General features: G+C 37.7%; 1 protein-coding gene across 6 annotated transcripts in view; it reads right to left on the bottom strand.

Moving 5' to 3' along the window:
• kmt2bb (lysine (K)-specific methyltransferase 2Bb) overlaps positions 1-12826 on the bottom strand; it is a 65939-nt gene that overhangs the window by 44821 nt on the left and 8292 nt on the right. For all 6 annotated transcript variants that reach the window (XM_049466797.1, XM_049466798.1, XM_049466799.1 and 3 more), the window contains exons 4-11: positions 10877-11085; positions 7038-7214; positions 6047-6212; positions 4755-4962; positions 3857-3921; positions 3464-3730; positions 2174-2280; positions 291-401 (exon numbers count right to left, since the gene is read on the bottom strand). In XM_049466797.1, coding sequence (XP_049322754.1) covers positions 291-401; positions 2174-2280; positions 3464-3730; positions 3857-3921; positions 4755-4962; positions 6047-6212; positions 7038-7214; positions 10877-11085 — 1310 coding nt within the window. The remainder of the gene's footprint in view (positions 1-290; positions 402-2173; positions 2281-3463; positions 3731-3856; positions 3922-4754; positions 4963-6046; positions 6213-7037; positions 7215-10876; positions 11086-12826) is intronic.

Here is a 12826-nt window from a genome sequence, read left to right as displayed (position 1 = left end):
AGATATACTTAAACAGTTTTAAGGGTCAAACAAGCTTTTTGAAACAGCATTTGAACCAGTAATGTGCTGTGTGGCAGAGGGTACTATAAGTAAGTGCTGCCACCATGTGGTCAAACAGCAAAGCTACAAATTTAAACATACATTTTAAATTCAGCCTATCATTTTTACAATACAGATTAAATATACTAAGCACGTCATATTACATATTCAGGGGAAAACTGTATACTAGGTGTAGGGCGTGCAAGTGATTTGCCCAAGCGGTATTCAGTCAGCGAGTTCCACTGGCTTACCTTAAAATCTACATGGATCTTGAAGGTGGGCTCTGAAGGCTCAATCTCTCTCTGGGCAAAGCCATTAACCAGAGCTGCCAGGACACTGGGTGGGGTTTGCTCTTGAGGGCTCTGAGAAGAAAGAAGTTTTTCAGTTAAGTTTATAACAGACATGCTTTATCTGCTTATAAACACACAAAAAAAATTTATATATATATATATATATATATATATATATATATATATATATATATATATATATATATATATATATATATATATATATATATACACACACTGCTCAAAAAAATAAAGGGAACACTCAAATAACACAATATAACTCCAAGTAAATCAAACTTCTGTGAAATTAAACTGTCCACTTAGGAAGCAACACTGATTGACAATCAATTTCACCTGCTGTTGTGCAAATAGAATAGACAACAGGTGGAAATTATTGGCAATTAGCAAGACACACTCAATAAAGGAGTGGTTCTGCAGGTGGGGACCACAGACCACTTCTCAGAACCTATGCTGTCTGGCTGATGTTTTGGTCAGTTTTGAATGTTGGTGGTGCTTTCACACTCGTGGTAGCATGAGACGGACTCTACAACCCACACAAGTGGCTCAGGTAGTGCAGCTCATCCAGGATGGCACATCAATGCGAGCTGTGGCAAGAAGGTTTGCTGTGTCTGTCAGCGTAGTGTCCAGAGGCTGGAGGCGCTACCAGGGGACAGGCCAGTACACCAGGAGACGTGGAGGAGGCCGTAGGAGGGCAACAACCCAGCAGCAGGACCGCTACCTCCGCCTTTGTGCAAGAAGGAACAGGAGGAGCACTGCCAGAGCCCTGCAAAATGACCTCCAGCAGGCCACAAATGTGCATGTGTCTGCACAAACGGTTAGAAACCGACTCCATGAGGATGGTATGAGGGCCCGACGTCCACAGATGGGGGTTGTGCTCACAGCCCAACACCGTGCAGGACGCTTGGCATTTGCCAGAGAACACCAGGATTGGCAAATTCGCCACTGGCCCCTTGTGCTCTTCACAGATGAAAGCAGGTTCACACTGAGCACATGACAGACGTGACAGAGTCTGGAGACGCCGTGGAGAGCGGTCTGCTGCCTGCAACATCCTTCAGCATGACCGGTTTGGCAGTGGGTCAGTAATGGTGTGGGGTGGCATTTCTTTGGAGGGCCGCACAGCCCTCCATGTGCTCACCAGAGGTAGCCTGACTGCCATTAGGTACCGAGATGAGATCCTCAGACCCCTTGTGAGACCGTATGCTGGTGCGGTTGGCCCTGGGTTCCTCCTAATGCAGGACAATGCTAGACCTCATGTGGCTGGAGTGTGTCAGCAGTTCCTGCAAGATGAAGGCATTGAAGCTATGGACTGGCCCGCCCGTTCCCCAGACCTGAATCCGATTGAGCACATCTGGGACATCATGTCTCGGTCAATCCACCAACGTCACGTTGCACCACAGACTGTCCAGGAGTTGGCGGATGCTTTAGTCCAGGTCTGGGAGGAGATCCCTGAGGAGACCATCCGCCACCTCATCAGGAGCATGCCCAGGCGTTGTAGGGAGGTCATACAGGCACGTGGAGGCCACACACAATACTGAGCCTCATTTTGACTTGTTTTAAGGACATTACATTAAAGTTGGATCAGCCTGTAGTGTGTTTTTCACTTTAATTGTGCGTGTGGCTCCAAATCCAGGCCTCCATTGGTTAATAAATTTGATTTCCATTGATGATTTTTGTGTGATTTTGTTGTCAGCACATTCAACTTTGTACAGAACAAAGTATTCAATGAGAATATTTCATTCATTCAGATCTAGGATGTGTTATTTGAGTGCTCCCTTTATTTTTTTGAGCAGTGTATATAAAACATATACACACTGACAATTTACCTTCTCGATTTTCCGTCTGATTTGTGGAACCTTATTTAACCCTGACCTGCGATGTCGTGTTCCCTCATCAAGATCATCTCCAACAAAGTCATCTAGCGACACAAAGTCTGAAACATATAAAGAAGCAACCAAAAACAGCTTAGACACCAAACAGCAATTACTTGCATTAGTTCATTAGCAAATAAGCGCAACATAAAAAAAAAATTATGTATCCCTTGTAAAAGAAAAGTGTACTAAGAGTTTTTTTCTAAATGTATACTTAACATGGAAAAGTACATTTTCCTTTTTAAAATTAAATCATGTATTTAAATACATACTAAATGTACTATTTTGGAACAACTTATGGCAACTTTACTATATTTCAGTTGTAATTAAGCTATATTTAAACACAACATAAAATAATTAAATTGTGCCTTTGAGTGCTTTTTTTAATACAACATCTGCAAACTTAAGTAGATTTGTGTTTTGTGTTTTTTAAACACCTTTTTAAATACCCATGAAGTATATTGTAAATGTACTACTTTGCGTATTGATGCACATATTGTGTACACTGTAATGCTATTGGGGGAAAAAAAACACTAAAGTGCTCTTTAAACAGTATTTAATGCCTTTTTCGCATAATTTAAAGCATATTGTTTAAACAAATTGTTATGAAAATACAGAGAAAGTATACTTAATGTGCTATTTCATGAAGTTTAAGTTAAAAATGTACTTTTAGTATTCTTTAAACAAAGCCTTATCCGGATGGGATTAGTTTCTCAGGGGGTCCTGGGTAATTTTCTCTTTTATGGGGGATCTCTTTTATTCCCGTCCAGAACGACCATGTCTGTGTTTTTTCTCAGTCGTCCTCTGAGAAAAATACAGGCAGACCATTACCAACTAAACTCTGTGGTCGTAAGGTAATTTGAGTCCTGTCTGGACGCACATCTCTAAGTTTCGTTAACTCACGTTTAATAAAATAGCTATTTGTTCACTGCTACGCACCGTAATTACACTTTGGGTGCGAGTTTCCACGGAGATATAAGTAACAGTGAGAGAAAATGGAAGGGCTACTAATGCGATGTCATGTGACCCAGAAAGGCAAAAAACTCACTAGTCCTCTTGTTTTTTTAATTGCAATTCGGATAAAAGTTTTTTTTTTATCACTGAGTAGAAGTGTGAAATATTTTTCACAGACATCCCTGGAGAAACTATTCCCATACGGATAGGACTTAAGGATACTTTAATTGCCAAAAGTCATTGACACAATACTGGGTCCTCTCCCATACCAAACCTCCTGAGCTGTGTTACCTGTGTTGCGTGGACCAGGTACTCTCCTGCGGGCTGGAGATGTGGACTGAGGCATTCCGACGCTTTCGAGGTCAGAGTCGTAGTCCAGCAGGTCACAGTATGAGCGTGGCTTAACGTGTCGCCTGGGCTGCTTCCGTAAAGATGGGCTCTGACTGTCACCTACAGACGCAGAGGTGGGCGAGGAGCGCCCAGCCCCTTCTGTGCCCTCGCCCTCCTCATTACTGGAATGACCAGCACTTATGGAAGAGTGCCGCCTCTTCATTTGTCCTAGAAGGAAAAACCCAACAGTTAAGAGGTAAGACCAGGAGAAATGAAAATCTGAACACTCCTCGAGTTGCCAGGATTCTATGTGAACAGCTCTTAAATTTCACGGGAGGGAAAAAAAAAAAATACCTTTGAGAAGTTTCCCACTCAGTCTCTTGGCTTTTCTTTCTTCTACCTGATCACATCGTTTATACCTGAGAAAAGAAAGTGAATTTTACTTGCGAGTACAGGCGTCCAAACAAAGCTTAAAAAAAATAATTCAAAAAATGATCAACTCTTAATAGAAGTCAATGTCTTAAAGACTCTATAAATAAATGTATAAGGCATAATAAATGTGGCTAACAATATTTTAAAAAATGCACTCATTTCCATCATCCGTACCGCACATACTTATAAACACACTCTGAGCTTTGGCTGGGCGATATGGAAAATAAAATATCAATATCAATATTTTTTTGTGGAATAGTGATATAAAATATATATCTTGAACATTGCAAATAGAATATATTGTGTTAATATCAAAAAGAGAATTATTAGACAAATCTACACTACATGTTTCAGATTTGATATAGGCACTTGGTATGTTTCCCTCCACCAGTCTTACAAACTGCTTTTGGATGACTTTATGCCACTCCTGGTGCAAAAATTCAAGCAGTTCAGTTTGATTCTTGACTCTTGATTATATTCCAGAGGTTTATAATTTGGTCTAATTTTTCCCAGAGCTCTATATAGATATGTCTTACACACCTGAAATATTGCCCAGCTCCACTCTGAGCCATGCTATGACTACCTTTGCCACTAATAATTATTCTTATACCTTAAATATTACAATAGCATATAGTCATTTCTAATGAATTTTAACGTCTTTGTATGCGTCAAGTAAAGTAACAGACGTCTATCATGGGGATAGTTTCATCATAATAGACTTACGATATTTATTTATCACAGATATGTAACAAACACAGCTAATGATGATCAAATTATTATAACAATTCATAAAGCGTTAAAGAATTCTGATATAACTTACACACAGCACTGTCGTTTAGTGTTAGGCCCACCAAACTTGGTCTTATCCAAGCAGTACAAGCATGTGCCGCAGTCCTCTTCATGAAGACAGCCCTTACATTCTCCACACCTCCGGGACCGGAGCCCGAACACACCACCTCTATTCACTTTCCGAAACTTCGGGGTCCTCTGGAGAACGGGGCTGTCCGGGTCAGAGTGCGACTCGATATCTGGAAACGTACAAAAATCAGTCAAATGTGAAATGTGAAAGTCAGTAATCGTCAGTAATCCAAATCAACACTTTAACATGAATTTGGGTTATCAGATAATGAGTCAGACAATGCAACCAGCCAATAAACTCAAAGAATAAGACTTGAGGTAAACATCATGTAAAATACACACTTCAAGTTGCTGCTTTTTTAACATCCACTTGAGATGCAGATTATTTAAATCTTCTGTTTCAGAGTCACTTTGTAAGTGCAAATTTACAGTAACACATTCTGTTTTCACACATACACAAACTGAGAAATTAAACATTATATATATATATATGATCATATATATCATATATATATTTTGTACAAACTTGATATATCGCCCAGCCCCACTCTGATCCATGCTATGATTACTTTTACCAATATGAATTATACTTACCTTGAATATTACAAAAGTAACGGAGAAATTGACTGTAAAATTGAGGGTGGGAGGAGTACAATAGAGTACTCACCTTTATTGAATAGCTCACCTCTGTTCTCCCGCAGGTTTCCGAGACCCACCATTTATTTCCATTTGTCCAAGCACCCTTAGACTGGGTGGTAAGTTGCTTTTTACACTGTTATTCAGGCTCAAAGTAGCTCCACACCTCATTGGTAAAATGCAGAGAGCTCGTCACTGTACTGATCATAACTTTACTTAAACATGGAGGCGCCCTACGGGTTGTAAACAGTGTTTAAAAAAAAAAAAAAAACATCTTCTGCACTTTTAAAGTTTTCAATGCCTTCGTTTCATTCTAGCAATGAAGTGTGGAGTTACTCTGAGCCTGAATAACAGTGTTAAAAGCGATTTATCTGCACAAGGGCAAGAATATGCCCTGTATTCCCCAGTCTAAAGGATGTTTGGACAAACTGAATAAAATTACTGGATCTCAGAAAGCTGCGGGAGAACGGAGGTTCGCTTTCAGCTAAGCTTAGTACACTTTATAATGTTTTACTACACCCGAAGTCAATTTTGCACCAAAAACAAAATGCGTGCAGTATGTCCACTGCATATCATATGATAAGGCTCTATACACCAGCTGCTTGTGTGTGCTGTTACCTTTATCAGCAGGTGAGGGGGAGATGCCTGATCTCTCATGCAAGGGAAGGGCACTGAGTCTGGGAATGTCATCAGGGATAATGGCTCGAGGCTGCCCCAAAACCACAGCTGCAGCTCTGCACACATGCTTGATGCGTGGCCCACCTCTGTTTTCTCCATCAGGAGGCTAAAAATACAAAACACATTCAATAAAATAACCTGTTAACAGAAGAAGTGCTTTCAGTGTTACCAAATCAGACCAGCCATGAAAACCTTTATTACTGGATGTAAAGGCGGGTAATATGGTCTAAAACTAATATCACTTTACTTCAGTTTTTTTTTTTTGTGTTTTAAACATTAGTAACTTACCAATACTTTGATTTTGTTTAAAATAATATTCAAATAAAATAAATAAACTAACAAAAATAATGTATTAATAATGTAGCAAATAATAAAAGTTCACAATTAAATTACACACAAAAAAACCTAAAAGATTCACATTACAGATGTGCCTTTCGTATCGTACGCAATAATACCGCCAACATTTTTTAATAGTATGAACGATATTATATCTTGAAATATCGTGCCATATCATATGCAATAATAATATTAAATTTTCATTTTATTGCAGTAGCGTATTCTTGAAATATTTTTTTTATTCAATGTTCTCTCATATCATCAAGAGTATACAATACCATGAAATATCATGATATCCTTTTAGGGACATATCGCCCACCCCTAATTCACAGTTAAAAATACACCAAAATCAAGACAGAATATCATCGCTATAATCATCACTTTAATTCAGAAAATTTTTATATTTGCCTAAATGTATTTATATCAGGTCACAATCTGTGTTCTATTTTGTGCCACTTTTTTAGTTCAAGTTCACTTACAAGATAACTCTTCTGAAACAGGTGTTGGAATAACACTATCATCACACACTGCTATGACTGTTGGCATGTTAGTGTATTCGTTAATTGGAAACAGGAAAAAAAAACAAAGGGATTACCGGTTCTGAAGAGGCATCAGTCTTCTCATTCTTATCACTCTTGTCAGTCTTCTCAGCTTTATCAGCTTTATCAGTTTTATCAGTTTTATCAGTCTTGGTGGGGGTGACTTTCTGCTGAGACTCTTTTGGTTTTCTCCTCTCCCTCTTCGTTGCTGTAATTCCACGTTCTTTCAGGAGCTGTAAAAGCAAAGCATTGGTATTTTTAACCCAAATAGCCGACAAAAACAAAAAACAAATCACAGAGACCTTTAAATAGACCAGCAGAGGCCTTACACAATACTTGGACTAGACCTCAAAAATTACCATTATGTTTATGTTAGCGACAAGAGCCTGCTAACATTAATGAGCATGTGCACTTTGCACTTGTTTTATTTAAAGCTGATGTCTGAATAACCTAATTGTTAAACTCTAAGTAATTTAAAGTTCATTGTTCTTTAAAAAGGTTATTGCCCAATCATTTTTTTTTTAATTCAATTCTGTTCATTAAGTGTAGAATTATTACACTGAACTTTAGAAAGTGTCTATCCAGTAGGGATGCACAGAAAACAAACATTATTCATATGAAAATCTAAGTACCTTTTTTTTTTTGCACATAAAATCCTTTCATTTTCCCCAAAAATCATCAGTGTGCCTTATAATCAGGTGTGATTTATGTATGAATTTTACCAATCAAGTTGTAAGCGCTAGCTATCTCTCCATTCAAAGGTGAGTATTTCCGGCCTGTAGCCTGCTGCTAAGCCCGGCTACGCAGAAATAAAAGTTTGTTTTCATGCCTAGTACAACAGACCTTGTAGAGGAGAGACCTTGACTTCTTAATGCGTGTTCAGTCTTTCTGATACTTCATATGAAATTAAGGTGAGATATTAATTTTAACCAATCTCACTGAATTTATCAATTTATAAATAGCAACTAGGTGAAAATTAACAATTAACCATCATCAGTAGCAGCCCTCCTAAGAATTAGGTTTTGACTTACAGAATTAGGTCTGATTGAATAGTTCAATGACAGGAGATACAGGCATTAAAGCTACACAACACCCAAAAATACTGCATAACATATGAGAACAGCCCGGCGCCTGAGTTGAGATGTTCAGTGGTCCAGAACTACTGGCAGTTACACAACATAACACTCAATATTTTCCTCAGTGTTTAAAAGCATAGCATTGGCCAACAATACTACATTACAATCTTCATATAGTGACAGTGCACTCTCACCACCGCCTGTACAGTTAGTCCCTGTACTTACGCTGTACAGTTAAGAGACTGTAGCCTAACTGTTCACAAACATCACCTAGTGCAGAGAAATATTAACCCATAACAGGCCATTGCTCTGCCAGCTATACACAAAAAATAGCCCCAATCAATAAATCAACTCGATAAAAACAGTATTTTAAACTTTTGTTTACTTTGTTTATTGTAGTTACTAAGTACTAGGGCTTAATGAGTAATCATTTTAAATTGAAATCACAATGTATGGACGCTATTTTTTTTTATCGCATTTCGAATTAGACAATAGCCTGCAAGTGTGTGTGAAGACAAAGGCTGCGTCCAGAAACCCCAAAAGTGTCTCCTTTTTCCTACCGATCCTCCTCCTCTCCTCCGTGACCCGGAAACTGATTTCGTGACGCCATCTTGCCGCCTGTCCGAATACCGTAGGAGACGAAAGAAGCCGCTTAAAATTCTCCTGTAGTAGGCTTCCATTGAAGGATACATCAGTGTATCCTACTCCGGAAGACTTTTAAGGATTTTCCAATGACATCACTGCATCCACGCCCACAGAGCACGCGAAAAGCAGTGCAAGGAGCAGGCAACGCCCTAATATACGTCATAAACATATTAATTAACTAGGTTCCTTATCTAATTATACAGCCAGTAAAGCACTAATATATGTTTTTGTTTAGATAAGCTGTATGCTCAGTAAAACTTTATTAATGTTCCCATATTTGTAACATGATATATATATATATATATATATATATATATATATATATATATATACGTATACGTATACGTATACATGTATATATATATACATATGTATATATATATACATGTATATATGTATATATATATACATGTATATATATATATATATATATATATATATATATATATATATATATATATATATATATATATATATATATCTCACTGGCCAGAGATGCGGCCAAAATGCCTGGGAGTAAGCAGGATTTTATTGGAATATCTGAATATTTAGCTGTGTGACAGTAATGTTCCATTGATGCTGTTTTATCTAATATTTTTTCACTTCAACATGTATGCAAAATATAATATGTATTATTATATTTATTATTTATTAAGATTTGTTATTTGTTTTATTACATTCAATGAAATCATATTTTACTATTAAAATAATTTAATATTTACATATGCAACCTTCATCAATGGCTAATCAGGCTGCACTTTGAAGCTTGATCTCTAGAATTTGGAATTGTGTTTATTGATCTCTCGTTTTTATTTTTGTATGTGGAGCTTTATTCAGAAGCTGTGATTGGCTGGGCAGGATCCGGCATGTGCTAAAAGTGAGCGTTGTGATTGGCTCAGTTCATCGGTAGTCAACATCCTATCTAAAAGGGATCAGCTGTCCCATTTCCCCAATTACAGCTCCTTCCCTCCATTCCTCCTCCTCCTCTCCTCTCCTCGATTCCTCCACCTTCTTCCGGGGTAGGAGAGGAAGAGTAGGAAAGGAGGAGTAGGAGAGGAGGAGTAGCAAAAGTTTCTGGACGCAGCCAAAGCCTGCTCTACCAGAGACACATCACGGCCACGTTTGTAGTCCGTAGAGTGCTGGGGATTGTAGTCTTTGGGCTCATAATTATTCCTATGCTCAGCAGGAATGATAGAAGGTGCAGACTGAGTCGTGTTTGGCATGACAATGTCTTAATATTTATATTTATGCCTTATCATTTAGTTCCGCTTAGAGATGGGTACTGGAATTCGATACCAAAAAGGCACAGACTGAAAAGTCTTGGTACTACCAAGTGCTGGGGAAAAAATTGGGTCCTGTTTTCGATACATTGCACAAAACGCACATAAATGAAAAAACTCAAAATTCTCTCGCTCCGTCTCTCAACCACTCGCTTTCTCTCAACCACTCGCGCCGTCTTACTCTCTCTCTCTCTACTCTCAGATATTATAATACAGTACAAAATAATATAGTCTGCCTGACCTAAACCACATTACACTTTTATTACCATCCCTTTAATATTTAAACACTAAATACTGTGCCTTAGTACATAAAAAGCTTCGGAGTGTTAAGGTGTTAATTCCAGTTCTGATGGGTTAATGCATAGCAAAATTTCATTGATGATTGATGTCTTTGCTTAAACACTACTTATGTGATAATGGTCCTTCTGGTTCAGTGCGTTTGTTTGAGCAGGCAATTCTAAACAATTTTGGGGGCTATATGAGATCAGGTTTGCTGTTATGATGGGGCCTAATTGTAAAGTCCAACTGAGTCCCACTAACAATAACGGAACAAACCCACTCAGAGCTCATACCATATCACCTGAAACCCACCAACCCCATGTTCTACCCATGTGAGCCCCACATGAGAATGTTGACTGGAAATGTACCTGATACCATTATACCAGCACCAAATATGATAACGTGATTGTAAAAACTGGCCATTTACTAATGGTTATTAAATTAGGCCTTATAACAAATGAACTACAGTCTGTAATTTTACACATTTTGTGTGCACGTGTATGTATGGGCAGACCTCATATAAAGAGGCCAAAGAACACATTTCTAAAGCTTTCATACATTTCTAGATATACAATACCAGTCATGTAACACAGTAATAGTTCATTTCAGTCTTACCCCCGATGACGCAAGCTGTTTCTGCTGATCGATCTTGATGAGCTGGACCTTGGCTTTCTTGAGGAGGTTGAGCATGTGCTTGTTGGCTCCGGTGAGAAGAGGCCGCTGTGTGGTACCTTTCTTCTCTGGACCAGGAGCATCAGCAGTAGTCTTCTTCTCAATGCATTTCTCTATTTTCTGATCTTTCTCCAGAAGCATTTTCTCTAGATCTGTGAAGTGGGTAAAAATACATTGAATTACATATTTTAATTCATTATTTCTACAAATACAATAGTATTTTGGTTAAGAGTGGGCAATATTGGCATAAAAAAAATCCTAATATTTAAGATATTTTTTACAAAAATTATATTGTTTGCGATATGGCAACACATAAGACATTTTTTTTTCTCGGTTTGCTCTGTACTTTACAGTACACTTTAAATAATGGTTACCCTCAATGTACTCCCAAGTTTAAATAAAGGTTGATTGGATAATAAATGTACCAAAAAACTAAAGTATAGAACACTCAGTTCATGCATAAAAACTGCAAGTAATTATACATAAAATACCCTTACGCTTAATAGAACAAGGCAAAGAAATCCAAAACTTTGAATAATTCTTTAAGCATCATACCTAGGTAGAAGTATTAATGCATGTGTAAGAAGTAACAATGCAGCACGTAAAAAAATTATTAGAGTAGAGCTGCAATGATTGGTGTAATCGACCATCGACTATAAAAAAAAAAAAAAAAAAGACAGCACGTAATTTCATTGTCGATGTGCCGTTCATGCGTGATGGGGAGAGAGAGAGAGAGAGAGAGAGAGCACACGAAAGAACAAAAAGAGCGAGAGAGAAAGACACACATAGTGAGAGAGTGACAAATCCTGAGCATCCTGATTGGCCTCTCCCTCAATCTTACTTGGCCAATGGGGTTTCAGTATGGGATCAGTATAGACGCGCATGCAGTGTAATAGCAACAATGTGTCCATTAAACACAAACAGATTTGACTCCACAATACTCTACAGTCGGTCTGTACTAGTTTTGTACAGTTTGATCACTGACTTCTATATTACCTGTGGAGAGTTAAATTACTGCAGAGAGCTGCTGAGGTGAGTTTAAACAGGATTCACTGCTTCATTAACATTAATAATATTAGTTAAACTAAAGTTAGCAGGCTATAGTATAGTATTAGGGAGATACTGTAGTCTGTCCACTCCATTCAAATTGTTTTATGTTATAGTAAAAAAAAAAAAAAACTTTATTTTCTTAGACGAACAATCATTTCAGGAAGGTATCTCCTTGGAAAAAGGTTTAAATAATATATATAAAAAAAAAGTTCCTAGAATCTCCTGAAAACAACATCAAGCTTGTGTATCATCCACACATGATGTTTCCTATAACATACTTTGTATTTTTAAATTTAATACAGGTCGATCACACTATCAAAATGTACTGCAAAGTTGGTTTTGGGGTCTAAATACTTAAAATATTTAGCTATCCTCACCAGTAGGAAGTACAAATTAAGAGCATGACAAAAAAAAAAAAATCAAGAATAGTGACTAATCGAACCATTAGATTAACCAGTAGGAGATTAATCTACTACTAGTCATTATTTGCAGCCCTATATCAGAGTAAAAGTATGAGTGGAAGTAGGAGAAAAATAATACTCCAGTACAGATACAGCATTTTAGTACATAAGAACAGCAGTGAAGTAGTTCTACTTCTTTACTACACATCTCTGCTTAGCAATGGCAAAAGAAACTGTACATTTCTGTAAATATATCTCTAACAGTCCAAACATATCACAGGATCTTACCAGAGTGATGTCAAAGCACAGCATGTACCATCAGAAAGAGACTACAAAATTCTGATAACTTTCATGGGAGGTGTGCAAGGAACAAGCCTTGGCAGTCACAAAAAAATCACAGGTTCCCAGTCTGTAATTAGGTATACAGCTTCCATCTTTCGAT

This window comes from Astyanax mexicanus, chromosome 18, assembly GCF_023375975.1.
Source record: "Astyanax mexicanus isolate ESR-SI-001 chromosome 18, AstMex3_surface, whole genome shotgun sequence".
NCBI lineage: Eukaryota > Metazoa > Chordata > Actinopteri > Characiformes > Acestrorhamphidae > Astyanax > Astyanax mexicanus.
The sequence above is the reverse complement of the archived record's forward strand: the minus strand, read 5'-3'. Positions and strand labels throughout refer to the sequence as shown.